This window comes from Bipolaris sorokiniana, assembly GCF_000338995.1.
Source record: "Bipolaris sorokiniana ND90Pr unplaced genomic scaffold COCSAscaffold_20, whole genome shotgun sequence".
Lineage (NCBI taxonomy): Eukaryota > Fungi > Ascomycota > Dothideomycetes > Pleosporales > Pleosporaceae > Bipolaris > Bipolaris sorokiniana.
In genome coordinates this window covers 38906-64029 of record NW_006911914.1, presented here as the reverse complement: position 1 = coordinate 64029, position 25124 = coordinate 38906, and the positions used below count along the sequence as shown (strand labels likewise).

The 25124-nt window shown below is 47.5% G+C and overlaps 9 protein-coding genes across 9 annotated transcripts; 5 read left to right on the top strand and 4 right to left on the bottom strand.

Moving 5' to 3' along the window:
* The first annotated feature begins 826 nt into the window (after nt 1-826).
* COCSADRAFT_278613 (uncharacterized protein) lies at nt 827-1639 on the top strand. The gene has a single exon (XM_007707648.1). The coding sequence runs from the start codon at nt 990-992 to the stop codon at nt 1605-1607; it is 618 nt and encodes a 205-aa protein (XP_007705838.1). The 5' UTR covers nt 827-989; the 3' UTR covers nt 1608-1639.
* Nucleotides 1640-2178: 539 nt separating this feature from the next.
* On the top strand, nt 2179-4008 carry COCSADRAFT_350719 (uncharacterized protein; the record flags this gene model as incomplete). Its single annotated transcript, XM_007707647.1, has 1 exon — nt 2179-4008. Exon 1 carries the CDS (start codon nt 2518-2520, stop codon nt 4006-4008), a length of 1491 nt encoding a protein of 496 aa, XP_007705837.1. The 5' UTR covers nt 2179-2517.
* A 2763-nt stretch (nt 4009-6771) lies between these two features.
* Nucleotides 6772-8966, top strand: COCSADRAFT_41871 (uncharacterized protein; the record flags this gene model as incomplete). Its single annotated transcript, XM_007707609.1, has 6 exons — nt 6772-6956; nt 7024-7057; nt 7109-7370; nt 7421-7547; nt 7601-8065; nt 8117-8966. Coding segments are annotated over 6 exons (1858 nt in total), but the record flags the coding sequence as incomplete, so codon positions are not given.
* Nucleotides 8967-12076: 3110 nt separating this feature from the next.
* COCSADRAFT_129517 (uncharacterized protein) lies at nt 12077-12840 on the top strand. The gene is made up of 3 exons (XM_007707646.1): nt 12077-12391; nt 12452-12564; nt 12618-12840. Exons 1-3 carry the CDS (start codon nt 12122-12124, stop codon nt 12787-12789), a joined length of 555 nt encoding a protein of 184 aa, XP_007705836.1. The 5' UTR covers nt 12077-12121; the 3' UTR covers nt 12790-12840.
* Nucleotides 12841-14511: 1671 nt separating this feature from the next.
* COCSADRAFT_103842 (uncharacterized protein) lies at nt 14512-16694 on the bottom strand (the record flags this gene model as incomplete). Its single annotated transcript, XM_007707645.1, has 2 exons — nt 14512-14999; nt 15059-16694. The coding sequence occupies 2 exons, from the start codon at nt 16692-16694 to the stop codon at nt 14512-14514; spliced, it is 2124 nt and encodes a 707-aa protein (XP_007705835.1).
* Nucleotides 16695-16838: 144 nt separating this feature from the next.
* COCSADRAFT_129513 (uncharacterized protein) lies at nt 16839-17129 on the bottom strand (the record flags this gene model as incomplete). The annotated part of the gene is made up of 2 exons (XM_007707644.1): nt 16839-16998; nt 17120-17129. Coding segments are annotated over 2 exons (170 nt in total), but the record flags the coding sequence as incomplete, so codon positions are not given.
* A 1095-nt stretch (nt 17130-18224) lies between these two features.
* On the top strand, nt 18225-19440 carry COCSADRAFT_350699 (uncharacterized protein). The gene is made up of 4 exons (XM_007707643.1): nt 18225-18431; nt 18485-18700; nt 18750-19055; nt 19115-19440. The coding sequence occupies exons 1-4, from the start codon at nt 18229-18231 to the stop codon at nt 19407-19409; spliced, it is 1020 nt and encodes a 339-aa protein (XP_007705833.1). The 5' UTR covers nt 18225-18228; the 3' UTR covers nt 19410-19440.
* A 716-nt stretch (nt 19441-20156) lies between these two features.
* On the bottom strand, nt 20157-22070 carry COCSADRAFT_103995 (uncharacterized protein; the record flags this gene model as incomplete). Its single annotated transcript, XM_007707642.1, has 5 exons — nt 20157-20790; nt 20841-20905; nt 20960-21352; nt 21404-21732; nt 21908-22070. 5 exons carry the CDS (start codon nt 22068-22070, stop codon nt 20157-20159), a joined length of 1584 nt encoding a protein of 527 aa, XP_007705832.1.
* Nucleotides 22071-22877: 807 nt separating this feature from the next.
* Nucleotides 22878-24729, bottom strand: COCSADRAFT_176571 (uncharacterized protein; the record flags this gene model as incomplete). Its single annotated transcript, XM_007707641.1, has 2 exons — nt 22878-23021; nt 23080-24729. The coding sequence occupies 2 exons, from the start codon at nt 24727-24729 to the stop codon at nt 22878-22880; spliced, it is 1794 nt and encodes a 597-aa protein (XP_007705831.1).
* Nucleotides 24730-25124: the final 395 nt, after the last annotated feature.

The following is a 25124-nucleotide window of genomic DNA, read 5'->3' as shown; positions in this document are numbered from 1 at the left end:
ACGAAGAGTATCGCGGTCATGTCGCCGGCCTTCCAATTAGCCCCTGCTAGACAGCTCACTTGTGGACTAGTCAGGCTCGGCGCAAAAGGAAGAGTCGAGGTACGGGAGTGAACAACTCAAAATGAGATGACATGTGCCTGTCGGGGTGTTAAAGTTCTCATTCGGGAACCACGTCGGCATCTCATCTGTGCAACAGACTCTGGTCACTACAGATAGCTTCACGATGAAACAGCAATGGCAAGAGAAAGAGAAGTGATGGGAGATGTCCGTCGCCCTGGCTGGGGACCGACGCTGGGCTCTTGAATTCCGCTAGTACATGGGCTGCTCGTTTCTAGGACTCGTACCGAAGTTGCCACGCCAGGCTCCGACAATCACAACGTCCTCGTCACGCATCATCCAAGTAGCGAATAGGCAGAAGAAGAGCGCGGTTTGACTTTTGTCGAGCCTGACACACAGATGTACCAACCTGTTCTGGCTTCGGTCGGCGCGGAGATCCACTCGTCGGAAAGGCGAAAGCCTAGCGAGGTCTCTGCGTCTCAGGCAGATATCATCATCATTGGCGAACCGCCCCGCTCCGGATCCGATGTCTTGAAGCTCATGTTTGGTTGTTTGATGGATGGATGGGTGTTGGGCCAGGTTCGCAACGCTTGCACTGTGCGATAACTTGAATCGAGCCGGCTAGTAGTGCTTAGCGATGAAGATGTTCGTGCATCTCTCCTACAGGGATGAAAATCCCGATCACTTCTTTACACTCTCACTTTGTATACAACATCATGGAGACTGTGTCACGATGCAAGTCTCTAGACACTAGTCGCTCCACAGCGATATCTGACCAGTCGCGTTAATCGTCAACATGCACGTTCAGCGTGTGTCGGCATCGACGAGCGTTTCCCCTTCCGGTCGAACGGTACTTTTGACTGTTACGACCAAGATTACGGTTTTTGAGGATGTCCTTTGTCCGTATTATAATGCCCTCTGTCACCAGGTGAATGGAAGCAAAGCGGCAACAAAGACTAGTCTCCGAGAGTCATGCAATCACAAACAGAGAGAAGCTTCCTGGCATAGCAACCAGCGAAGATCGAGTCAACAGAAGGCAGTTTCGTGGCCGTTGTGCTGTTCGATTAGGATCTTCTGATCGACGAGTTTTGAATCATGAGGAAGATGGTACTGTTGCAATGGAGCGAACCCAGCAGCCTTGGAGACGTGACGGCGGCTTCCCTGGAAGCGCCGTGGCTCTTGCGAGTTTTGTTTCTTGGGGTGTATATCGAATTCCGTTGTGTGTCATGAGACTAATCTCAAGGCGACTAAGCGAAGAGAATGTAAACTGGTTACAGCAAAGCGGCGGAACACCGGAAGCCACATTGCATCACTTCTCATGCCAGACTTCAGAGATGGGACCTCTCAAGAGTGAGGCTCAAGGTCTAGACCTGTCCGTCCCTGTCGCCTGGAGCAGCCTTGCAGGCCCCTTTGTTCTACTGACTTTGCTTTCTGGTCATCCTGTCACTCTCTTTCGCGATGTCGTCAAGTTTCTGCATGGGACAGATCAACGACACACCTTTCAAGGCGACACTCAGTATAGCCATTGGTGTGGAAATAGAAGTGCGTAGTGAGGGGCATTGTGGGTGCTTCATTTGGCTGTCTTTCAGGACGGCCACTCTTTTTTACATAAGTCACCGATTTCCGGGAGTAAATACTACGCTAACCGTTGCAGGCTCAGGAACATGCGACTCCGTGTTCAGCTCCTCGTATTTCTGCAGACACCTGCAGCGGGTATACCCATTTCTTATGAGCGTCTGCAGCCAAGCGAGCCAACACATATTAAGCCGGTGGAGCAACATTACAATTGCAGGATATCAAGACGATTGGACATCTCATGCGACTCTTGGCCATCTCCTTGTGCTCTTTTTTCTTTCCAATCTTCCAGATCTGTCTACAAGCAACCGATTTCAGGTTTCAGCCACTGCTACCTTCGGCTTTTTCAACCTCTTACGAATACGAAAACCTGCTTTGAATACTGTCGCCCGGGCTTGAATCTTCTGAAAAGACGACTAAATTAGTACACCTGATCAATCTCACGATATGGCAGTGCCTAGGTTCTGCCAATAGGAGGAGTGACGATTGGAATTGCGACGAAATGAGAACAGTTTCCCACTGCCCAACAATATTGGCACCACTGTACAATACAAGTTGTCCAATCTAGTTCCAAGCCACATTCAATGAACTGCTGCAGCTACACGCTTACCGAAACTCGATGACGAAGGAACCCCATGGTAGCCACGATGATCGGCATCTACTAACTTAGTCACTTGAATCCTGCACAGCCTGTCTCACGACCCTCACGTCCATCGTGGGCTATCTGTGTTGCCATTGACGTACGAGGATCGCTTGCAGCATGGCTCACCCCGACGAAGTTTGGCCGATGTCATTGAGTCATGACAACCTCAGAACGTTATAAGACCATCGTGAGACGAGAAGTAGTGACAACAAACTGAATAGGATCACTACTTCTGTATCAAAATGTTGTTATACATAGTATACATTTCTTGCGCTTTTTTGCTGCCATTCTTTGTTCGCGCCGATACCTGTTCTATCGTTACGGATCTTGGGGGCATTGATGTCAAATACTCTCTGGACCTAGCTTATATTGAAGAGCAGACGCAATACTGGTCGACGTCATGCTCGGCTCTTCTCCCGTCGTGCATCATCTTCCCCAAGACGGTGGAGGAGGTCTCGACAGTGATGAAGGTGCTTGCTAATACTACGGAGCCTTTCGCCATCAAGTCTGGGGGGCACAACCCGAACAACGGCTGGAGCAGTGTTGCTGGAGGACCCCTAATCTCCATGGATCGTCTTGATCAGGCTATTTTGGATAGCAGCACTGGTATTGTCGACGTAGGTCCAGGCAATCGGCTAGACAGTATTTCTGCCAAGTTGCAAGGCTCTGGGTGGACGTTTGTTGGTGGACGAATTGGCAACACTGGAGTTGGTGGTTTGGTCCTTGGCGGAGGCCTTAGCTACATGTCGACACAATATGGATGGGCTGCTTCGAGTGTTCTAGAGTACGAAATCGTTTTTGCAAACGGCACGATTGGTCACATCAGGAAAGACAACCACCTCGATCTGTTCGTCGCACTCAAAGGAGGCGGCAACAACTTTGGTGTTGTAACAAACTACAAGTTACAAGCCCGCCGCCAGGGCAACGTGTGGGGTGGCAATCTTGTTTACTTACGCACGCCGAAGAAGGACGCCGAGCTACTCCAAGCTGTACGTGATTGGACCGAGTATAACGAGGATGATAAGGCAGCTGTCATTGTCACTGCTGAGCGCACCAATATCAACATTATCGACTCATGGATTATATTCTTGTTCTACGACGGCGCGACACCACCACCGGGACTTTTCAAAAACTTCACCGATGTTAACCCTCTTCTTGACACAACACGTACACGAACGTATGCCGACTTGATGGCATTTAGTAATTGGGTAGTACTGAAGGGCAGTGTCGTTGATATCGCCACTGAGACCATACCCATTCCTTCTCGCGCCAATGCAGTCGAGATCATGGGGGGTCTCCATAACCATTGGCGCAACATCTCTGAAACAACGCTCCTTGTACCTGGCATAGTCGCATCCATCGCATGGCAGCCTTTTCCCAAACGCATCGCACAAAAGGCCCGAGAGCTTAGTCCTGACCTGATTGATGCCGACGCAAGCGTTGACCGTATCATCATCGAGATGAATTACGCCTTTACACCGAAAACATTGTATGACAGAATGGCTGATACTATGGAAGCCACGTACACGGGCATTCGCAATAGAGTGTTGGCGTGGCAAGCAGATGGAAAGTTGCCAGACGCTTATTTACCTGTTTTTATGAATTATGGATTCTATCGCCAAGATTATTTTGGTAGGTTGAGGCCACAGAGTCGTGCGCTGGCGAAGAGGGTTGCGGATGCTGTGGACCCGAAAGGCTTGTTCCGCACGCGGACCGGAGGGTGGAAGCCTTGATACAGGGCGCTTTGGGATGGAGAGCGTTTTTTGGTAGTGAGTTGAGTACTGCATCATGTACTGATATACGTAGGAGGCGAGTCAACGAGATGATTGGCGCTGTATCAATTTGGAACTCTGCAAAACATCTTGCGCTCTTCAATGTTTGCCTTTGATCAACGATCCATCGTACCGGACGTGATACTTTAATCCTGTGATCCTCAGCACAAAGACGAGGTACTTGGGAAACTACAGGCAAGACACGTCCGTTGAAGTCATCTTTGGCAGATTGCGCACCCACCCCACCATGCTGAGTTCCGTTGGGCTTTCTAGTGCTAACCGTGCGTGTACCGTACTGACAATCTGTTGCTGATGACCGCGAACTCTAAACCAAAGACTCGCTCCTTGTCATGTTCACCTTCATAGAATATCCACGCAGTACTCGTTGATTCGAGCATCATATCGACTGATAAAACTGCGCTTCGGTCAGGGAAACTTCCAGACCGCGTTGGACCACGAGCATGCAGCAAGGGAAACGGTTCGGCAGTTGAGAAGGCAGCAGCAATCAAACCTAAAATATGGCTTGCAGTAGTTGATTGACATAGCCACACGGCTGGGTGTTTAATGTTTCTCAGTCCTGTCCGAAATAACACCGTTCGCTAGCCAAGTGTCGAAACGGAGTTGTGCCTGTTTCACGCGATATGTCGCAAAAGCCATTTGCGTCATCGCTTCAACTTTGCGCGCGGCTAGTATCAATGCTGAACGACGTACTTATATAGAGGGAGGTATACTACACACGTGATCAGCCAATGTGCTTGGCATCGTTTATTGCTGTGACGGCAGGTACTCGGGTCAGTAACTTGGATGAAGCTACAGATCATCATGTCTGAGAATACGAAAGTCTTTTTCAAGGTGCTACAACAAGTGACAAAGGCAAAGTAAGCAGATTCGACCAGGTCATAAGATACCAACGCCACTGGATTATCCTACGGCATCCAGTTTAGACACAGTCTACATACGAGTGAGAAACCTTATTTGTTGTTTGTCAAGGACAAATCAACGGATGATCGACGGCTTTCTTGGCAAACCCATCATCTTGGATACCATAATCGTTGGCACGTAATGGGATACCATGAACCGCTGATATTCGACTCACGTACTTGCTGTGTCATAAGTCGAGCCTGGTGGCGTTATCTCCACGACCTCGTAAACAGCAACGGGAACTAGGAACAAGCCGCGCATCTAGGCGCCCTCCGCATGCTCGGGCTGTCAGATACGAGGGTCAATTATTTCCCCACATCGTTCGGGCATGTACTAGCGTCATTTCGGCCATTACTAGCCTTTTTTTCGTACGCTTCAGAGATGGCGCATTCCTTTCCCGTCGTAGTGCTTACATCAACATAACATCCAGAGGGTATACTGTAGCATAAATGGGTCTCCGCAATAGTTTTGGAGGGTGCCGAACATCTCGCTTAATGGTGCTTTCGATGATTTGTCGACATGGAGTAACATGGTCGCCACGGGTGAATTTGCAAAGTTTATGCTTGCACGATAACCACGATAATTCTTTAGCGTCTCGGTCCTGTGTCTTGAAACAACCCTAGATAGTACATAGTGTTCTGCTGTCGAGCAGTTTATGGCGCAATGTCGGCACTTCTTCCTACTCGGCAGCGTGTCTGGAGATAATAAACAATGAGGCAGTCAATTCGGTGATACACGGTCAAGCACCCATGACCAGGATGCGTAGCTGTACATAAGCCATTTTTTCTTTCCTTTTGTACCTCATCATCTGATACTTATTCTATAAACAAAGCTCTCCCCGCCTGCTAATCAGTAAGTAGTACAATCGACACTCGAAAGTTGGCTAGACGTGTTACTTAATGCTTAGTTATCGGTCATGTTATAACTATTCTTCGGTATTTGCTTAACTACGTATATTGCGTTATATGTAAGTAGATTCTTAGTCGAGAACTCGGACATGATTGCGAGCACATACGTAGTAGGTAAGTACCTAATGGGGGCTATGTCGAATACCCTTCACTGTCGTAATTGCCTTGGTAAGCATTATCAATACTGGTGTTCTGGACTTCATCGCGGGTCTTCCCGGCGTTTAAGCTAATATTGCTACTTTCCGTCTAAGTATGTATACTCTGGGCTGTGTGTTGCCGCATTGTGTCTGTGCGCGAAGCGGCCTGTGCTTGATCTCCTGCTCTCATTCGTTACTAGTCTGCCGTAGAACCATTCGCGTCATTTGAGGCTTCTTCTCGTCGGGTGAAACGGATATTGATTTACAGGATTGGATGGGTTTTCATTAATGAGGCAAGCTCCACGTCCAGGCTATATTTAGCCGCAATGACGTGCTGGAAAAGGGGAAAAACATGGAGAAGACCCCATTGCGGGGTATGGACGAGAAGGAATCGCCATTAGCAAGGGGCGCGGGTAATCGTTAGATTATTCTGTGTTAATGAAATTTCCTATTGTGGCAAACATCCTTGCATTGTGTAGCAGGAAAGTAACCTGTTCATGAGGAAAGGGGTCCACAAGCGCCGCCCTTACATGCGCATGATGTTCGCTGGAATAGCTCCGACAATATTTATGCGAAACTAGCTAGGTTGCGCGCAAGTACCAGCCAACGGAGTAAAACATCGGCAATTGTAGGTGAACCGCACAGTCACGTAGTTTGTCATTTTATTAGTGTTATCGTTAATATACATAACCGGGTACTGGGCGTGTACAAACTTTGTCATTCAAACGTCAATTCGCTCTTTTTGCGCTCGTTCCCATCATGCCTTCACCGCTCAGCATCGGACTGACGGTCGCACTTTCTGCGACTGGTCTTCTCGCACATCCACTTTTCAACGGCGAGCTCATTTCCAGGGCAGAGGATCTTCTTCCCGAATATGATTATGTTGTTGTAGGCGCCGGTGCGTCGGGCCTTACCGTTGCCAATCGACTATCCGAAGATCAGAGTATGTCACTCTCCTGACAAATATGAGATATTTTTGATAGTAGATGGTTAACGATGCTCTACAATAGATGTAAAAGTGTTGATTATCGAGGCTGGCCAATTGTAGGTTGTACCAAACCCGTATCGCCACCGACGTGCTAACCCAGCAGCCAGCGACCAAGACGAGCCTTTCGTGACAATTCCAGGCCTTGCTGGTGGCGCCGTCGGAACCAAATATGATTGGAACCTCACGTACAGCGCAAATCCGCAGATCAACAATCGTTCTATTCCTATTCCTCTAGGAAAAGTCGTTGGCGGATCGACTAAGCTTAACCGCATGGTCTTCGATCGTGGTTCGCAATCTGATTACGATACATGGGAGGTCCTTGGAAACAAAGGATGGAACTTTCAAAGCATTTTGTCCGGTTTCATAAAGGTACGTTTGTTTTGCTAGCAGCCTCATTGATGATTCTAACCGGTTTTCAGTCAGAGACGTTTACACCACCAACGGCAGCAATCCAGGCCGAATACGACATCAAGTATAACCCCAACAATTACGGCACCAAGGGCTACATCCAAACAACTTTCTCTTCCTTTTTCTGGCCGACTACCAGTAAGTTTTTCAAGCGAAAATAGATTGCCTGGCTTTTGTTAACATGCAACAAGAAAATTTCATCAACGCTGCTAAAGCACTTGGCATTCCGATCAATGACCAAGCTACAGGCAAGGCAATTGGTGGTTACTTCTGCCCGCACAACATGGACCCCAAGACCGTGACGCGTTCTTCCGCAGAAGAAGCATACTATGCCTCTGCACAGAAGCGCTCCAATTTCCATCTTCTAGCCAGCCACCAGGTGACGCAAATACTCACAGAGAAGGTAAACGGTGTACCCAAAGTGACAGGCGTTAAGTTTGCCACTTCCGCTTCCGCTGGTGCGACAAGCCAGCAAACAAAAGTCAAGAAGGAGGCTATCCTTGCCGCTGGGGCACTGCACACACCTCAGCTGTTGCAAGTTTCCGGTATTGGCGACCCTTCTCATCTTGCTTCCATCAATGTGTCAACTGTTGTGGATCTCCCCGCGGTTGGACACAACCTCCACGACCATGTGTCCGTTTTCGTGCTCAACCAACGTAAGCAAAGTTTCTCTTCCCCTAATAGACCTAACGCTGATAACACAACAGTCAACACGACGATTCTTACAAACGGTGTCCTGCAATCGAACGCCACGTTCGCTGCTGAAGCTCGGAAGCAGTACGAGGACTCAAGGTCTGGTCCATTAACTACCCCAACTGGAGACTTTCTTCTCTTCCTTCCTCTCTCGACTTACTCCAACGCCACAAAAGCCATCTTATCGCAAGCTATTGCAGCTGGACCATCCGCCTCCCTTCCAAAGGACGTTCCCGCCGAAGTCGCGCGCGGTTACAAAGCACAGTTTGCTGCTCTTAACAAGAAGCTCGAGGCCAAAGACTCAGCCATCCTGGAGTTGATCTGGGCAGACGGTCCTGTGGTAGTTGGGCTACAGCATCCATACTCGCGTGGGCATATCAAAGCGGCTTCTTCCAGTATATTCGACGCTCCTATTGCTGATGTGGGTTTCCTGCGAAATGAAGTGGACATCACTCTCCTGCGTGAAGGCCTTCGTTTTGCTCGGAAGCTCTGCGCTACACCGCCAATCGCGTCACTCAACCCAACTGAAATCATTCCTGGTCCAAGCGTCTCAGAGGATAGGGATATTGACTCTTGGATCCGCGGCGCTGCATCAACGCTATTTCACCCTGCAGGCACATGCAAAATGGGCCCCAGAGATCAAGGAGGTGTCGTAGATCAGCATCTTCGTGTGTACGGTGTGAAAGGCTTGAGAATCGTGGATGCGAGCACCATACCCATGTTGCCAGCCGCCCACACTATGACTACCGTTTATTCAGTAGCCGAGAAAGCTGCAGGCATAATCAAAGCAGGGTTCTAAATGGATACGTTTGTAGATATACTTTGCAGTCAGGCCGAAAAGCTTAGCGGACTTGATCAACGGCATTTCTTTGTAAATATAAACATGTAACAGTTTTCTCAACAGATGATATTAGGGTCTTCTTGCCATAGTGCAAATCTCGAGCTATCGTCCTATTTCCAAGTTCTTCTCTGTTTCATAGAAATTCTTTTTGGACTCATGGTAACAGCGGTGAATTATGCTCTGCGCCAATGCAAACACGTAGATTGCTTAGAAATGCCTCTTCCAGCAAGACATAATGACCGGTTTGATCTTGCATTCACAAAACATAACCTGTGAACGTGTCCATGAAGCTATTATAATCACTGTAAGAGCAATGTCAGTGTTAAGCGCTGCGCAACGCTTGGTCGAGTATCAAGATGGTTCTTCACCTCCGGAAAGATCTTCCAATGACTCTGTGAGTGCGTCAAAGTTAGGCTTTGAAGCTGTTCACTACATTATTCAAAGGATTTGGTGACCTGAATTAGTGCTATCATATATGTGCTACCACATCCAGTCTGATTACTGAATGTCCTTACACGTCTAGACCTCTTGCGTAGACTTCACACCAGGTATCAAATAAACAGTCAACGCGCCACAACTGAATCAAAAGTGCGCAGTTACCTTAGATTTGCGTTTAAGAAAATATCCATTCGTTGAAGATTGTTTCCCAGAATGTCTCTATCTTATACTCCAGCAGTAGTCTCACAGAGCCGCCTGGTCTAATATAAAGTTTAGTCTTACCACAAGTAATCTGCACGCAACAGCTCTGAGAGAAATGGAGCATGACATGCGTGCAAGATTGGAATTTCTAGAAAACTGTCATTCAGTGGTGCCATTGTGAAGAGGACTGTCATATAATCTCTGTGATGGATGAGTTATCGTAGATGGCGAAGCTAGACTCCTCGCGAGGCTCATGCGAGTGATCCATATCTGTGCCTTTATTCTATGTCTTATGCATTAATTTGACTGCATCCTGGGTTTGTTACAAACACCTGAAAGAGATGGTTTGGTCAGGGACTTGACCATTATAGTGTCTAGTTGCTATGTGTGGAAGTATCGCACATGCAGAGAATCTTCGAGCTTCGGGCGATTGAAGTCATCAAGGCGGTGACCAATGAGTACAACGAAAATGATGTGGTACAGGATCATAATTGAAAAATAGTCTGGCCAGGAATGGATCTTATATGCTAAGATACTGCGCACAGTGCCCCAGATATGTACGTTGCTCTGAACGGAGTGCGGTTGTTTTCATGTATTGACTGAAGAGTCGCGAAAAAAGACCCACTCAGATAAAGAGGCTTTGTATGTGCACTGACAAACCAAAGCGGTCGTGTCGTCGTACCTACTGCGAAAGTGCGGATGTCACTGGGAATTGAGACAAGTCGTATTGGCGCGGGCCGATCTTACGTTCCTCGCCCCCATGATTCATCGTTTACCGTGTGAGGCCGATTGGCTCAAAGTTTCTAAACATTGAAGTTGTATAGTGTGATGAATCAATCGGAGTTGACGTGCATTCATACACTTGTTTGAAAGCTATTAGAACACAGTTTGTTACAGGTCGATCTAACGATTTAGGAAATGTCATGGATGGTAAATGGCCATCGCTGTATTGACAGTAAACGACTAATTTACAAAAGCTTAGACTAATACGGAAAAATGTTCACAAAATTCTGCATCTGGATGACCATAATTTCGGGCCTAGTCTTTCATCCTTTCATCACTTTCATGTTTGCGCTAGCTATCCTGAAAACTTCTTACTACCCTTGCCCTTGTATTTATTTATTAGAGAATTTCGAAATAAGTATTCGTACATAACAAGAGAGCGAATTTGCAGAGTAATCTTGGGATTGCTTAGCCGACCCAAGTTAGGAGCATGTCAAGAGAGTGGGTGGCGTTCATACTTGAGGATCAAATTGTTCGTAGTATCCCAGCATGTAGTTGGCGTGGGGCGATATCTCATTGGAGATTTCCCATGAACATCCTACATAATGTTTGTTGTCAATCTCAGCGTGGTCATTCCGCAACACATTGTGCTGATAAACCACGTGAGAGCAAGGATCTGTCTTATAGTAACAGACGGCTCGTAAGTATATGAGCAAGTCCCGCATCACACACAGTAATGTGCAATTACGGAGCTCGTTTTTAGAAGTTATAGCTAACAGAATTAGTAGTCCTCGCTAATAAAGGTGTCTATAATACTAGAGTAGTAGCGCCAAATCCTTACATAGTTGGGATTGAGTTCTATCTTCTTATAATTCAAAGCCTTTCACACTCTTATACAATCAATATATCTAGCTGAAAACGTAGTGTTTTACTGTCTATAACTTTATGTCATTAGATTAAGAAAACATATTGGCGCTAAGAAACATATTATGCCAATAGAGGTAACACTAGCAAGAAGTTCTAGCCACCACCGCTAAGCTGGCGATAACTTTTGAAAGCGACCTCCGTACTAGTGAGCATACTAAACCCTTCCTATCAAGCAGCAAGTATTCTTCAGCCTAACATGCACTACCTTACATATGTATCCAACAGAGGGTTATTCAGGTGTGTCAGCTATTGCAAAGCAATCGGGAATGAAATTCTCCGAACTCCGCCTTGGGTATGCATCGCGTACCATGCTAAAGTACACGGAAAGGCTTCAGCGGGCCCAGACTCGCGTATGATATTACTGCATAGTCGAGGATAAGCTCATTGTAGGCTCGTGTCATCCTAAGGTGGGGTATATCGGGCCTTTCAAGACCAATGTTTCTTTCCTGGGCGCTCGGCGATGTTTTTTTAGATTACCGGCCATAAGCCAAGTCCCCTGTAATGCAGATAGCACCGAATTATGAACAGTGCAACCTGTCTAAAGTATACCTATCTTCGAGCATCTGGCGCAGAAGCTTGGCTGGGAAATGCAAAGAAATCATCTCCTGCCTTGTTGATTGGCTGTGCTTGGAATTAATTTTACCTGGCAAGGGCTGCTGCCAAATTTGCAATCATTTTATCCATCGGCGAGACCTTCGTCAGCTCACCCATCTGACCATCCAAGCGGTGAGAAGCTTCCTACAGTTAGATGATGACAGGGTTTACCTAACAGAATCTCTGAGTGAACAAACGTATTTAGAGCGTATGATGTTCACACCAATTCGTCTCATCCACCCCGCTCCCCATCCCAAAACTCCAACAACCGTTCCACGCAGAATATTTTCTCAAAATGCGCGCTATTATTCTCGCTGCCGCAGTTCCAACAGCGCTAGCTTTTTGGAATGAAAAACTCTGCAATGGCAACGGTGGCTGCATATCCTGGGGGTCTGGTCCATCAAACCATCCTTGGGTTTGCCCGGATGGTAGCCGCCTGACTATGCCTATTTATATTGGCGACTGGCGAGATGCTGGCGCAGCAAGCGTTCCAGCTGCGACCCAGGAAGAATTTCCCAAGACTTGCTACGGTGGGAAATATCCTGCTCCTGGTGAGAAGCTGATGGTACGTGAAGTCTTGCCTTGTTTTTGCTAAATATGTAATGTTAAAGCTAATCATTTGCAGAAAACTACCACACGTGGTGGTCAAACACTATATACATGGATATCTTCGAACTGCAAAGACGGGAAGCCAGCAGCGCCAGGCAACTGTTATCACTTCAATCCCAATCCATCAGTGTAAGTTTCCACTGAGAGCCTTAACGTAATCACGCATGCTGACGGGTTCGCAGTACCAATTTTTGCGCAATGTATGACCCGAAGGGAGGCCAATGTAAGACAAACAGGGATGCAGGAGAGTGTGAACGTTGGGGCGGTACTACTGTACGACCGCAGTGCAATTACTGGAAGCCAGGCCTTCAGGATCTTCCTGATCCGAGTTATCAGGGCAAAGGTGATGAATAGAGACCTTATTCACGTGTTTAACTATGTATACCAATCTGACAGTATGCCTCCCTGAGGTGTTTACGATCTGTGTGGTGTTGTTGATGGCGTTCGTTCCGACTGCGAATCGAGCTTCAGCTTAGGGATACCTAGCCCTCAACCTCACGTGATTCAGCAACCAGTGAAACCGCAATTGTTCAACACCTACATGTGTCTTATGATATTCATTCAACCCTGGGGCATTACGGATTGTTGCGCTCGCCGATGGGTTTGGACATTCGCTCGCCAAAGGAAGACCCATGGTCCGCGGGCTTGGCGCACTTTCCTTTCGCTATTTCAATATCCCTCCTCGCTCCAGACATGCACGCATGAGCAAAATCTGAGCCCGTAGCCTCGCTGCCCTATATTCAAACTTCGGCCTATTACTATACATCTGTTTGAACTCGCACTTGAATGGAGAACAAGCAGAACTCTTAGAATGGCACTGGAACAAGAGATGAAGCGAACAGGTGAGTCCATTATCACGACGCAGCTATGGTAACTATACTAGCCTGCGCACTAGTAGCATCACATGTTTCCACCACCAAAGAAAAATGCCAGCTTCTTACGTGGGCAGCGTTGTTCACATTGGTTTACAGTCATCTCTTGGAAAGGAGAGAGAAGCCTGCGTACCACCAGCTATTTTGATCTAGGAACCGCTTTGGAACAAAGCCTTCATGGGATCCACCATAGAGGGGCCTCGACCTGTAGACCAGGCTCCATGGCCGACGGTTCTACACAAGCAGCAGCACACAAAAGAAAGGGGGAGACTTACCTGTAATGATGAGGAAGAAGAAATGTCGTAGAAGAGGAGGAGAGGAGGGCATTCAATACTACGGTGATGGGCCGGAGCTCGCGATCGCGACAACAATACGTGCCTTCGTGCTCTCAATTAAGGGAAGCCACTGCGGTGTGTCCCTTGGATGTTATTACCTCCTGGGGGAAGAGCCTCCTCACCACTTTCCATACAATCGAACACACTTGTTTATTTGTCGCGTGGTAAGGGTGACTTAGTTTCCCCTTTCCCAACGCTTACCAGCATTTGATTAAGTTGAAGGGAAGGATCGTTTAAAATACAGCGCACAATATTACAGCCGTTCCTTCAACTACCTAATGAAACCACAACTTGAAGTCATCCCTTCCCTACCCCCATTCCGACAGGCAGCTATCATTACGGCATTGTCAAGTCGTACCCCTCTTACTATCGTACAATAGGCTAGTACCCTTGATTGTATCGACAGTCCGCACGCACTGCTCGCTCCTCACTACATAGAAGAACTATGACGCATAAGATGCGCTGTTAAACGAGGCATAGCACTAGGCAGGCATATGCTAGCATACAGGAGTGATGTGTAGTCTCAGCTAGGTGCTTGTCTATCTATCACCATGTACAATACATGATTCTCCTCGTATATTAACAACAGCCAGTGAATTATAGCGCGACTTAAACAGTTAGACATCCAATAAGAATGATTGTATGAGGTGGTGCTGGGCCAGATGCGTTTTGCAGTCTGCAACACTATATCTCGGCACTTCGGGATAGCTATTGATCTGAAACCATGTCGACTCGATAATACAGCCGTACTACTCTACATTAGTACAAATTTAGGCTAATCTATGGTTCAAGTTAACCCTGTCGCTATCTGTACTTGTACCCTACTATCATCATAGAATTTAGATAGGTAAATCTATAATACAAGGTTACTATGATTGCAATCCACCTAGCTCTTCCATCAATCCACAAAGAGCCCGAATCAGCGGCGGCCCAGTTTCCCTATCTACATCAGGATGCGTTGCATCAAGAAGCGCCACACCTGCTTTCATAACCTGCCACGGATATCTGAGATCGCATGTGTCTGACTTGGCAGTGTCTTGAACTTCGGACTGCGCACCAGCATCACCGTCTGATATTCGGAGACAAGGTATCCCAGTGTTCATCATGATAAAGGCATTCAAAGCAGACTGGTTAGAACAGCGCGCATCATCTAGAAACACGAGCGTTGGCCCATCGGGTATCGCTGCTACTTCAACTTGGGTAGGAGTATTGAACCCTGTCTTGCGGGCGCAATCGCTTGTTATCATGCTATACGTCCACAGGACCATAATCGAGTGGTATATTATGAATGAGTCCTGGCCTCGATTCTGATATGGAGGGATCGCGCGCGCAGCTTGTAGAACTTGGCCTGCATGTGCTATGATGTCTTAGCAACTCTGGGCCATGGTCTGCTTGTAAGAGCTGTTAGATACGTACCGATTGCTGTGCGAGCTTCCCGAGATTTACACCACGGTTGCAGCGCGATATATGCGCGATGTGCGGCTTCCTCACCACATCGCCCAGCGAACCGAGTAATAGTGTCCAAGTCCGCAAATAGATACATCTGCAAGAATTGCTGGAAAACACATGTCAAGGCGGTTGAGCTATCGAGAACGATGTTGGTGTCTCGTAAACATTCTTGTAACTTTTGTTGGCGAGATCGGGACCATAGTTGAGAAGAAGCGTCACTCATGTCATGGAGAAGTACTGCTTGTTGGCAGTGCTCCCACACTTGCGATGCTAGTCCATGGATATACGCTGAGTGCGCAATATGCGTGTCGAAACCAGCGTGTAGACAAGACACGGACCCTGGTTCCTGGAGAATCGATCGCATAGAGGGACGTGAGCTAGCAAGTTGCATATTCATCATACGCGCCTTCCAAATTTCAGCGGATGGTGCAAGCCACAATGATTCTGAAGCGGGTAGTGGAAGTGTAAGCTCCGCATAGGAAAGCAATGGCTGTCGGTGGTTTACCATCGTCATATATATGTCGTGTTCGAAAAGATGATAAACCAATCTTTTAAAAGATTCGAGCTCAACCCATTGATACCACTTTCTGCTCAGCTCTTCTGCGTCATCTTCTGACGTCAGTACGATGTTAGAATATCGAACATCGTCAAACCTGCCTGCACGGCGTAATGACGTGACAAGTACCTGCAAGGAGCTTTCAGCTAATTCCATCTTACGCCGAAAGCCGCAGAATGCGCCTATGTCCAACCAGAGCATGCAAGCTTGCAGGTACTGTAATTCACGCATGACTCCGTTATCTCGCTCGGCAAGCTCCCTGAGAGAAACTCGGACAATCTCTTGAAGAACAAGTCCAGTCTTATTTACTGACGGTATGCCGAAGCATATGCAACCTGCTACGACCAGTGCTGTCAGGAATTCTGGTCTAGCAGTATCGGAGTGGAACGTGTAGGGATGTATCCAAGCGTCTCCTTCAGTTCGTTTGGCTATACCAACTTTGATAAGCTTGTCAAGACAGTCTGCCGATGGGAAAGATGATATTGTTACTTGACTAGGAGCAGTCTTGAGAACAAGCTGGAGTATTTGATCACGACTTTGTTGTGACAATCGACCAGGAATGACGACGTTAGATGCGTGAGGTTGATGGGGGGAGAGAGCAAGATCCACTTGCCTCTCGTCGAGTGTGATACCTTCTTGCTCACTGAAAGCGTTCTGGTTGCGCTCTGGTACCCAAAACCATGGTGACTGCTTGAATACAGCATGTCGTCGACGCACTGCGTCGCCACTGTTGGTCGCTCGAGCATCATTGACAACAGTGCCACCTGGTGTAGTTGTCGTGCCAACGCGACCGGTATTCAATGATGGCGAGTTGAATGTCTCGTCTATGGCTGGCATGAAATCAGCCCCAAAGAGGTCCACTTCTCCTAGCCAGTCAGTTTCAGGTAGCCATGCGGTAAGACCAGCGGACGGATGCAAGTAGTCAGTCGCAAGAAAATCTGATTGAGTAACCATGATCTGCTCGAAGAAATTCGACAGAGCTTGTGGTGGATTGGCTGTTTCATGATAGATTTCTGAGATGCCTCGGTTAAGGGTAGCAGCATCCATGAATGCATCAACAGGATACATCAAATCAGGTCGTGGTTCTTCTTGGCTCAACAAACGGTCTGATGTCTGCTCGACAGGCGCACTGGAATCAGAAACAGGGACATTATTCTTATCCGGAATTTGCGTGGTACATGTTATGTTTTTCTTAAGGCATCTCTGGCATGGCCGGTAATTGTCGCATTTTACCTTGGAGATGACGCAGGCGTTGCATGCCTTAATCGCTCTCTCAACGGGGCGATTGAGGTTTGGTTGCCCTTCTGCAGCATTCTTTGCATGAGTAGATTGATGTCGAAGAAGTAAGTCTCTGTAATCACAACGCTGTTAGGAGTGGATTTTCGTGTTTCATGTACGCCTCTCGCGATTTTGCAAGTACGTGCCGGGAGCTAGAACTACACCAGCACCAGAAAAGCCAAGATACTACTCACCTTCGATTGAATGCTGCAGAACAATCTCTGCAACGAAAAGACCTTTCGTTCCGATCTGAAGCTCGTGAGCATTATGTCCGAAGGGTGGGGGTCTAATTATTACGCGAGTCCAAATGCCGGTTCAGGTGGTCAAGCCGGTCATAAGTGCGGTGGCACACCTGACATTGTAGCGACGACACGTTGTCCGCGTTGGAGGGCGCTCGAGCCCGCTTTGATGGTCTGATAGTCGTAGCATCGGTTTCTGCTGACATTTGGCAATGGAATGAGTGGTAGCGGAATATGTGGAAAAAATCTGGGGTATGTCGACCCTGCAGCAACGCTGTCGGAACATGTGGGCACCCCTGGGCTTTTTCTCTTCTCCTCGGGTGTACAATAGCCCGCCGTCTGTGGGGACCCCGCACGCCTGGAACCTCGCAGCCGTATCACCAACATTGAATGCGAGTCATGAATCACAAGTGCCCGATCTTGTGACAGGATTTTGATACGATTTCTCGATCACGTATCTTGGTAAGGAGTTGTTAGGATCATGTCCAATTATCATCCTTTGGTCTATGAGCATATTTCCACACATGCGAAAGACGCGGACAAATGCATTAACTCAGTTTGATCTAAAGACCCAATAAGAAGGTTGCCGCGTTGTGCGCTGCCAGAGGCAGTGGAGGACAAGATCAGCTCTGGGACAGGTAGGTTCGGATCTATCCATGGGTGATTTCGAGATCAGTTTGCTTATAGTCGTTGCCACTGGTGCTCGGTTCGGTATCAACTTGTGAAGCTTCCCGAAAGCCACGGGATATGCAAGAACAAGTATAGCCACGGCCGGGAAGTGTATCTCCACTCCTCCATACATCTATACGACGTTATCAATGGAGGATAGGCAACAAGAATTTGATTCCAGGGCCCAATGTAATGTCCTCGCTATCTAAGACGTGCCAAGACCTTGTGTTTCGGATTATGTGGGGGATTTTCGGGCCACATTGAGAACCACACGGGCCGCATCTCGGTAAGTAAGGCATATGATGGGTGATGTGTATCGGATTGTAACAGTTTCGCTCACCCCGCTCGCGATTGGCAATAAGCTACCACTAAATTTCTAAGTGACGTTGCCCAGTATGATCCAAACTACTACACAGACTGTCCCAGCGACATTAAAGGCTGTTGGCGAGAACTTCATGAGGATTGATGGGTCGAAAACTAACTATGGAGATTGGAGAGATGATCTGGCCCGCGACGGTTATGCCGTTGTAAAAGGCGCAATCCCGAGAGAAAGAGCTGATGCTTATGCCAACAGGATGTACGAATGGTTGGAAGGCTTGTGAGTCAGGATGATCCCATCGACTTCTGTAGCAACATTAACACGGTTAATAGCAATTTGGGATTCGATCGAAATGATCTTTCGACTGTCCATAGAGATCGATTACCCACTATCAGTGAGAAGGGCATGTGCCTGAATTATGCCGTAACGCACGAGGACTTTGCTTGGGGTGTACGGGGAGAGCCAGGTGTTGTAGGGGCTTTCGAAAAGATATACGATGACAAGGACCTCATTGTCTCATTCGACGCCATCAACTTTACCTTTCCAAAGTGAGCTACCGTTCTCTACTGCTATCCGAACCAGCTAATCAGGCGATAGCCGAACAGACATAGAGCCCAACAAACCATGGCCCCACCAAGATCAGGATCCAGCGAAACCAGGGTTTAGATGCATGCAGGGCCTCGTAAATCTGTTACCTAACGGTCCAGATGATGGTGGCCTTATAGTATGTCCCGGCGGCCATCTCTTGTCCGATGAGTTCCATAAAGACATGGTCGATGAGCCACGTATTCCAGCATGGACTCCTGAATGGTATGGATTTACAGAAAATGGCATGAGATGGCTCGAGAAAAAAGGTCTGAAATGGGTCAAGGTGTGCGCTGAGCCCGGCGATTTGTTACTCTGGTGAGTCCACTCTTTATTTCAGTCTTCTTTCCTTGATCTGCGTGCTCACTACAAATAAGGGATTCCCGTACTCCTCACTACAACCTCGGATCGAAAACGAATCAGCCAAGGTTTGCTGTATATACCTGCTACATGCCTGTCAGTCACGCCACTCAAGAAGATCTGGTACGCAAGAAGGATGCCTTCGAGCGGCATTTTGGCACTACTCATTGGCCCAACGCAAGACACACTGGCTCAAATGCGGCAAAGCGCGATGGGAAAGATGACCCATACAACCGTTTTGAGCCCGTCAACAAACCAGTCCTTGATGAGCGTACTTTCAAGTTGACTGGTATTCCGTACATCAAGGCTTAGATTGTGCAAATATCATACAGATGTGTCACTCATGTTCAAACCATGCTTCAATCTTTGCAAAAAGCAAAAGAACATCCGTTCAGTGCGTGATTGTACTCTCCAGAAACATAATGCCCATAACTTTGATATACAAAAATATCGTGATCGCGAACCAGTATGTCACCAGTTCCCTTTCCATCTAGCATGATCCACCACGACTTCGACTGCAGCGCGGCATTATGTTTGGACACTACTCAATCGATGATATAGTTTGATACCTTTTGAGAATACAGAGGCGCTTTAGCTGCCTCTCATGCCATATCATTGCATAGATAAGGCTGCCGAAAGGACTTGGTACATCTTTCCGTCACCAGGAATTGCACCAGGTCCCTTGGCACTCAGAGCGTTTCACAATATTTCTCACTTCTTTTAGTATTGTGATTTATCGCCTGAGATGACGGCGCATCTATCACAATCATTGATGAAAGTTGTCATTATGTAAATATGGCGTCTTAAGCTCAAACACAGAGATTGATCTACGTATGGTTCTCTTAAGATGATGCGGTAAACTTGTGATTAACAATACTGAGCGATAAAATTATATATGCGTCAATAGTACGAAACGCTATGTATTTCGAAAGCAGAGGAAACATATATGAGCGTGCTCGGTGACCGTCTCTCATTGTCTTCTAAGACGTCCGAAGTCTGGAACGCCATATTTGACCATCTTCAGAATACCTTTTATTGATCTAAGAGGTTGTCCATAACTCAATGAGACATGGAAGGAAGTCCTAACTGTTTCGCCCTTGCCCATCGACCCGTATAAGCCCTGATCTGCTTTCCATATAAGAAGATAGGAATACCTAGGCATCCAAAGAGTGCCGTTAGCCCAGCATATGTGCCAAAAGATCCGTCATATCCAGCAGTGTCGATAAACTTAGCCACGCCATAGCTTGTACCAAAGGACACAAATCCGCGGAAAGCTGTGATGACGACAAGAACAGGCCCAGCCCGGGCAGGATAGGAGTCGAGTAGGTACGTGATAGCAGCGATGTTAGCTCCAAGAAAGCAAAAGTAGTACCCGGAATTGGCGAAGACAATGACGAACCAGTGGTATTTCTCTGGATATTGGCCAGCTTGGCCATAGAGTGTAGCGGAGAGGATGCCAACCATGATTGGGATCCACAGTGCGAGCAGGCGGTTCTCAGGCTCATGAAGACCGCCATTGCGCTTAGCTCGCCATTTGATAATTTTATCGGACCCATAACCAAAAAGAGGAAGCGTAACAAATGCGACAACGACCTGTCCAGCGTTTACATATGATGCCGCATTATCGCCCCAATTGTAGGGAGCACTAGTCACTATTTTGCCGTAAGTTGTACCAATGGCGATGTTTATTCCACTGCAGGTTGTCAGTTTTCATAGAACTATCACGGATGGGAATGTACCAACATCGTTAATCCGTTGAGGCAAAACGCCCACAAAACGTTAGGGAAAAGGAGAATTTGGAAGGTATGCTGATTGAAGTCAATTTGGATATGAAATGAATGCGAATCATTGTTATGACTTACAACAAAGCTGTAATAACCTTCGGCCCAGTCAAAGTCCCCAACAAACAATCGCATATCCGATTTGAGCGTTCGCTGTTGATACTTTGTAAAATCAAAGGCAGGTTTCTCTGACAGCCGCATCGGTCGTGTCGTCATCTCTCCTGCTTCGTCGTCGTTCTCACCAGCAGATTGGCCGTATGCTTGAAGGGTTCGAGGATAACGGCTCTCTGGAACGAGAAATATTGAAAAGAGAAGAGTCGCGCCCGCAAGCCCCGCGCCTAACCTGTACCAGTTTGCAGGGCCAATTGCTCCAGCTAGAGGAGATGCGGCAATAGTAAGGCCAGCCGAGAGGATAGTTTGTATCGAGGATTGCCACATAAGGAAAGTACTGCGTTCATGTATAAAGTGAATTTCCTAAATTACGAGATAAGTAGACAACTTATGTATCAACTGGATGCTTCTTACCTGAATCATCAAAGGTACTAGAGCCTCACTTTGACCAGCAGCAAGACCAAGAACCATTCTTGCACCGAGATGAAAATTGTAGTTGGTTGCTTGCGCTGCCAACAGGGCGCCCAATACTAGTACCACCAGTGATGCGAGATAGACCGGCCTTCTGCCGACTGACAAAGCCAGCGGTGTGCATGTAAGACAGCCGACACCCATGAACATTGAGGGATACGTCATGAGGGCGGTGATATCGGCGTAATCAGCACCATGCCTAGCGTAATCTGGGATGTAAAATCCTAATAACCCACCGAACCCAGATACCATTGAAAGACCAATGCTAGAGACTATCATTTTGATTAGTTATCGGAGATGTGTATCCAATAGTGGAACCTTACATATCGATAAGAGAGCGATAAAAACAATTTTCCTCCATCTAGGTAAGTTAAGCGGGTCTAGAAGGATAATTAATGATATGCAAATAGGATGAGGACTGTAGTACGTCACCTCTGGGGTCCGCACTTGGTGCAGGTATGAGGTAGATGTCTTTGTCATCAGTGATGGCTACCGTGCCCATTGTCTGGCTCTGATGAAGGCCATCTTTGCTCTCCTCGTCAGTCGAGAGGTATTCAAATCTCTCTACATTCACCTCCGAGGGTTTCGCATCCTTGGTTGTGTCGGCCATCTCCAGAAAGAGTTAACTAGGTGAATGAGGAGTCCCGTGAGAGCTAAGTGTCTGACAATAGAAGGAATGACCCGCTCGCCTCAATCCTGAGAGAGCTCAACAGGGTCGCTGATGGTCTGAAGCATTGTCACGAATGGGCATCCATTTCTTTATCAATGCTCGCTGTCGTCTTGAATCGCTCCCACTACGACCGATGAATCTCGGAAGCTTTGTGCTTGGAAGCTTGGAACACAAGCAAACTCCACATCCCGTATCTCTTGACCGTTGCCACGAATATCATATCGGGACATTTTTCTCCACGGGGTAAATATGCGGGGTAGGACCCACATGCCAGTTGGGCCTGGCGATGGGTACCATAACCGAACTAGCGTTCGGAGAGTGGGCAATGGCTTGCGGCCACAGAGTTCCGGAGATTCATTACAACGTGAAACGGCTAGTATAAGCTAGGGATAGCTTCATCGACGGATTTGGTATTAGGATAAGCATTCCCAAGATTTGATATCATTGGCTGCAAAAACATCTTGTTTCTAAAACTTGAGAAGTTTCCCACAAAAACATCCACAACGTACTCTATAGATTACCAAGTCTCGTCACCATCGAGCAAGGCCTTTGAGTATCACCCGCTATAGCAAAGGGGACTTGTCTCCACGACTGCGCGGCCATGGATTAATCATCGAGAAAAGCTAGTGCTAGTCGTCCTAAGTCAACAGATCATAGGGTCAAACTCATAAAATGCCACATCGCAAATCTGAAAACGGGTTTGCTACTAGTACGCTATAAGATTCTTCCAATTCCAATCATATATCATTATATTGAGACAAACGGGAGAATGATGTGACTGGGTGTATCAGGACCAACGTGAATTCTGTGCTCGCCTTTGTTTCTCTCATGCTCTGGGCGCTCAGTTGAGAATGCGGTATACTCAGCAATAGATGGAAATGTTCCTGAGATCTGAAGTATTCGTCAGTAATCATGCAATATCAAATCGAGTTTTCCAGAAGAGGCTCACCTGGACACTGATCGATTGACCCTTCTCAAAGTCTACGCCCATAGACCAAATGCCAATTTCGAGTTTCACGATGTCACCCGGGTTCACCTTTTCTTCGATATCGTGTGGGTGGAATGGAAATTGCTCGTGGATAGACTTTTCTGGGATAAATCGCCGATGGCTTGCACGTAGAGTGCCTACACTTCCCATGTGCAAGTTCGTGCTCTGGCGATCCTTTTCAGGAATATCCGCAATGCTCTTGATGTCCTTTGGAATTGCAGAAAATGGAAAGCAGAGATGCATCATAAGTTGACCATTCTTGTCGCGCTTACGTAGTATGACGAAAACGTTCATATCGTCATGTGAAGGGCAAGACATGTACAGGACTGCTTTTGGTAGTCCAATGAGTCGGGACTTTTCGGTAAAAGTATAATTGAACTCTGCCATTGACTTTGCGTCCTCAGAGTTGTAGGACACTATCGCTGGTGAAGAGGCTGGTGTTTCGCCGAGGCCCAATTTTGAAAGATAGAAATGGCGATACTGCGTATCTGGTATGGGGAAGTCGGCATATTCGATGTTGTCAATTGCGTCTTGGTCTCCAAACTGCAATGCGGACCATCGGACCTTCGGTATTGATGTCTCCCAATCATTAGCGATGCCCTTGAGATAAAAGTCGAAGTATTTTTGCAGTTCGTCGTGCGAGTGTTTAACACAATACAGCTCATACCACTCTTGATATGAGCTCCATCGGATCCACTTCTTATCATGAGGGATTTCGAGCCACGCCCTCACAGAACCCATGGTATGAATACTGCTGAAATCGCTTCCACTGATGTATACAGGACACTGAATTTGGGTCATGTCTGGTCGCTTGTCTGCCCAGTAGGCGTTGGAAACTGGTGACCTTCGGTACATCTCGGCCATATCCTCAATGCCGCCGTTCGGGTTGTTTGTCTTGATGATGAACTTGGTGATGAGATCAAAGTTGGACATTGAGAAGATGCCACCACGGCAGAACTGCTCACGATAGATATCACCAGATCCTTCCCAGGGCGCAATGGCAGCTAGATGGGGTGGGCGGAGTGAAGCGACGTGCCACTGGATAATTGCCAGCGCGGAGTTTCCTGCCATTCCGACTTTTCCATTGCTCCATGGCATGGCTGCAAGTGCTTCGATAACGTCGTAACAGTCTTCGGCATCCTGAGATCCCATAAGGGGAATGGATCCATCGGAATCCCCTGTGCCGCGGGAGTCGACTGAAACGATTGCATAGCCACGGGGACACCACGTTACCGGATCAAGGCCTTCGAATTTTTCCAAGCCGCTCAAGGCCTCCTTAGGCACACAGCATTGCCACACACACATAGGCAGCATGTGAAGAGCTGAATACTTTTTCCCGTAACAGGACCAACTGACGACTGCAGGCAGCTTCTCGTCATCCTTTACATCTGCAGGTCGATAGATGTCTGCATACAACCGTACACCGTCGCGAACTTTAATCTCAACATCGTGATCTATCCGAATATCGCTCTCCAAGGCGCGGCCTCCGTAGGGTCGGGCACCCTTTTTGACAATCTCGACCTTTCCGGGTGTGAAACCTTGGTAATTGTTGACACCGACTTCAGGTTGAGATATGCGCTTATACGCAACTTGGGGTAATTGAGCAGGCATGATGCGATGCCTTAGACGAGAGGATAGGTGTTGAAGAAGGGTGGATTATAGAAACCAGTATCACCATCAAAGATGAATCAACGTGTTACAGGAGGCGGCGTGAAGATGCTTTATGGGATGGAAATATGTTTACAGAAATCGTGTAAATGTTGGTACTCCCGACGAATTCCCGAAAACGGTTAATGCGCTTCCCCCTCACTCACTCAGCCGTCCTGGACCGTGTCCTGTCAAGTTTAGCGTGGTCTCCCGTACAGCTGCCCACATTTGCCGACTCGGGATTGTGGGCGCGCCACGGGTAGAGACTTCCGGAACCCCACATGAGCAATCATCAAGTGATGTCTCACAAGAGACATTTAAAGCTTTCAAGACTGTGCTGTAAAAGTCAATACACCATC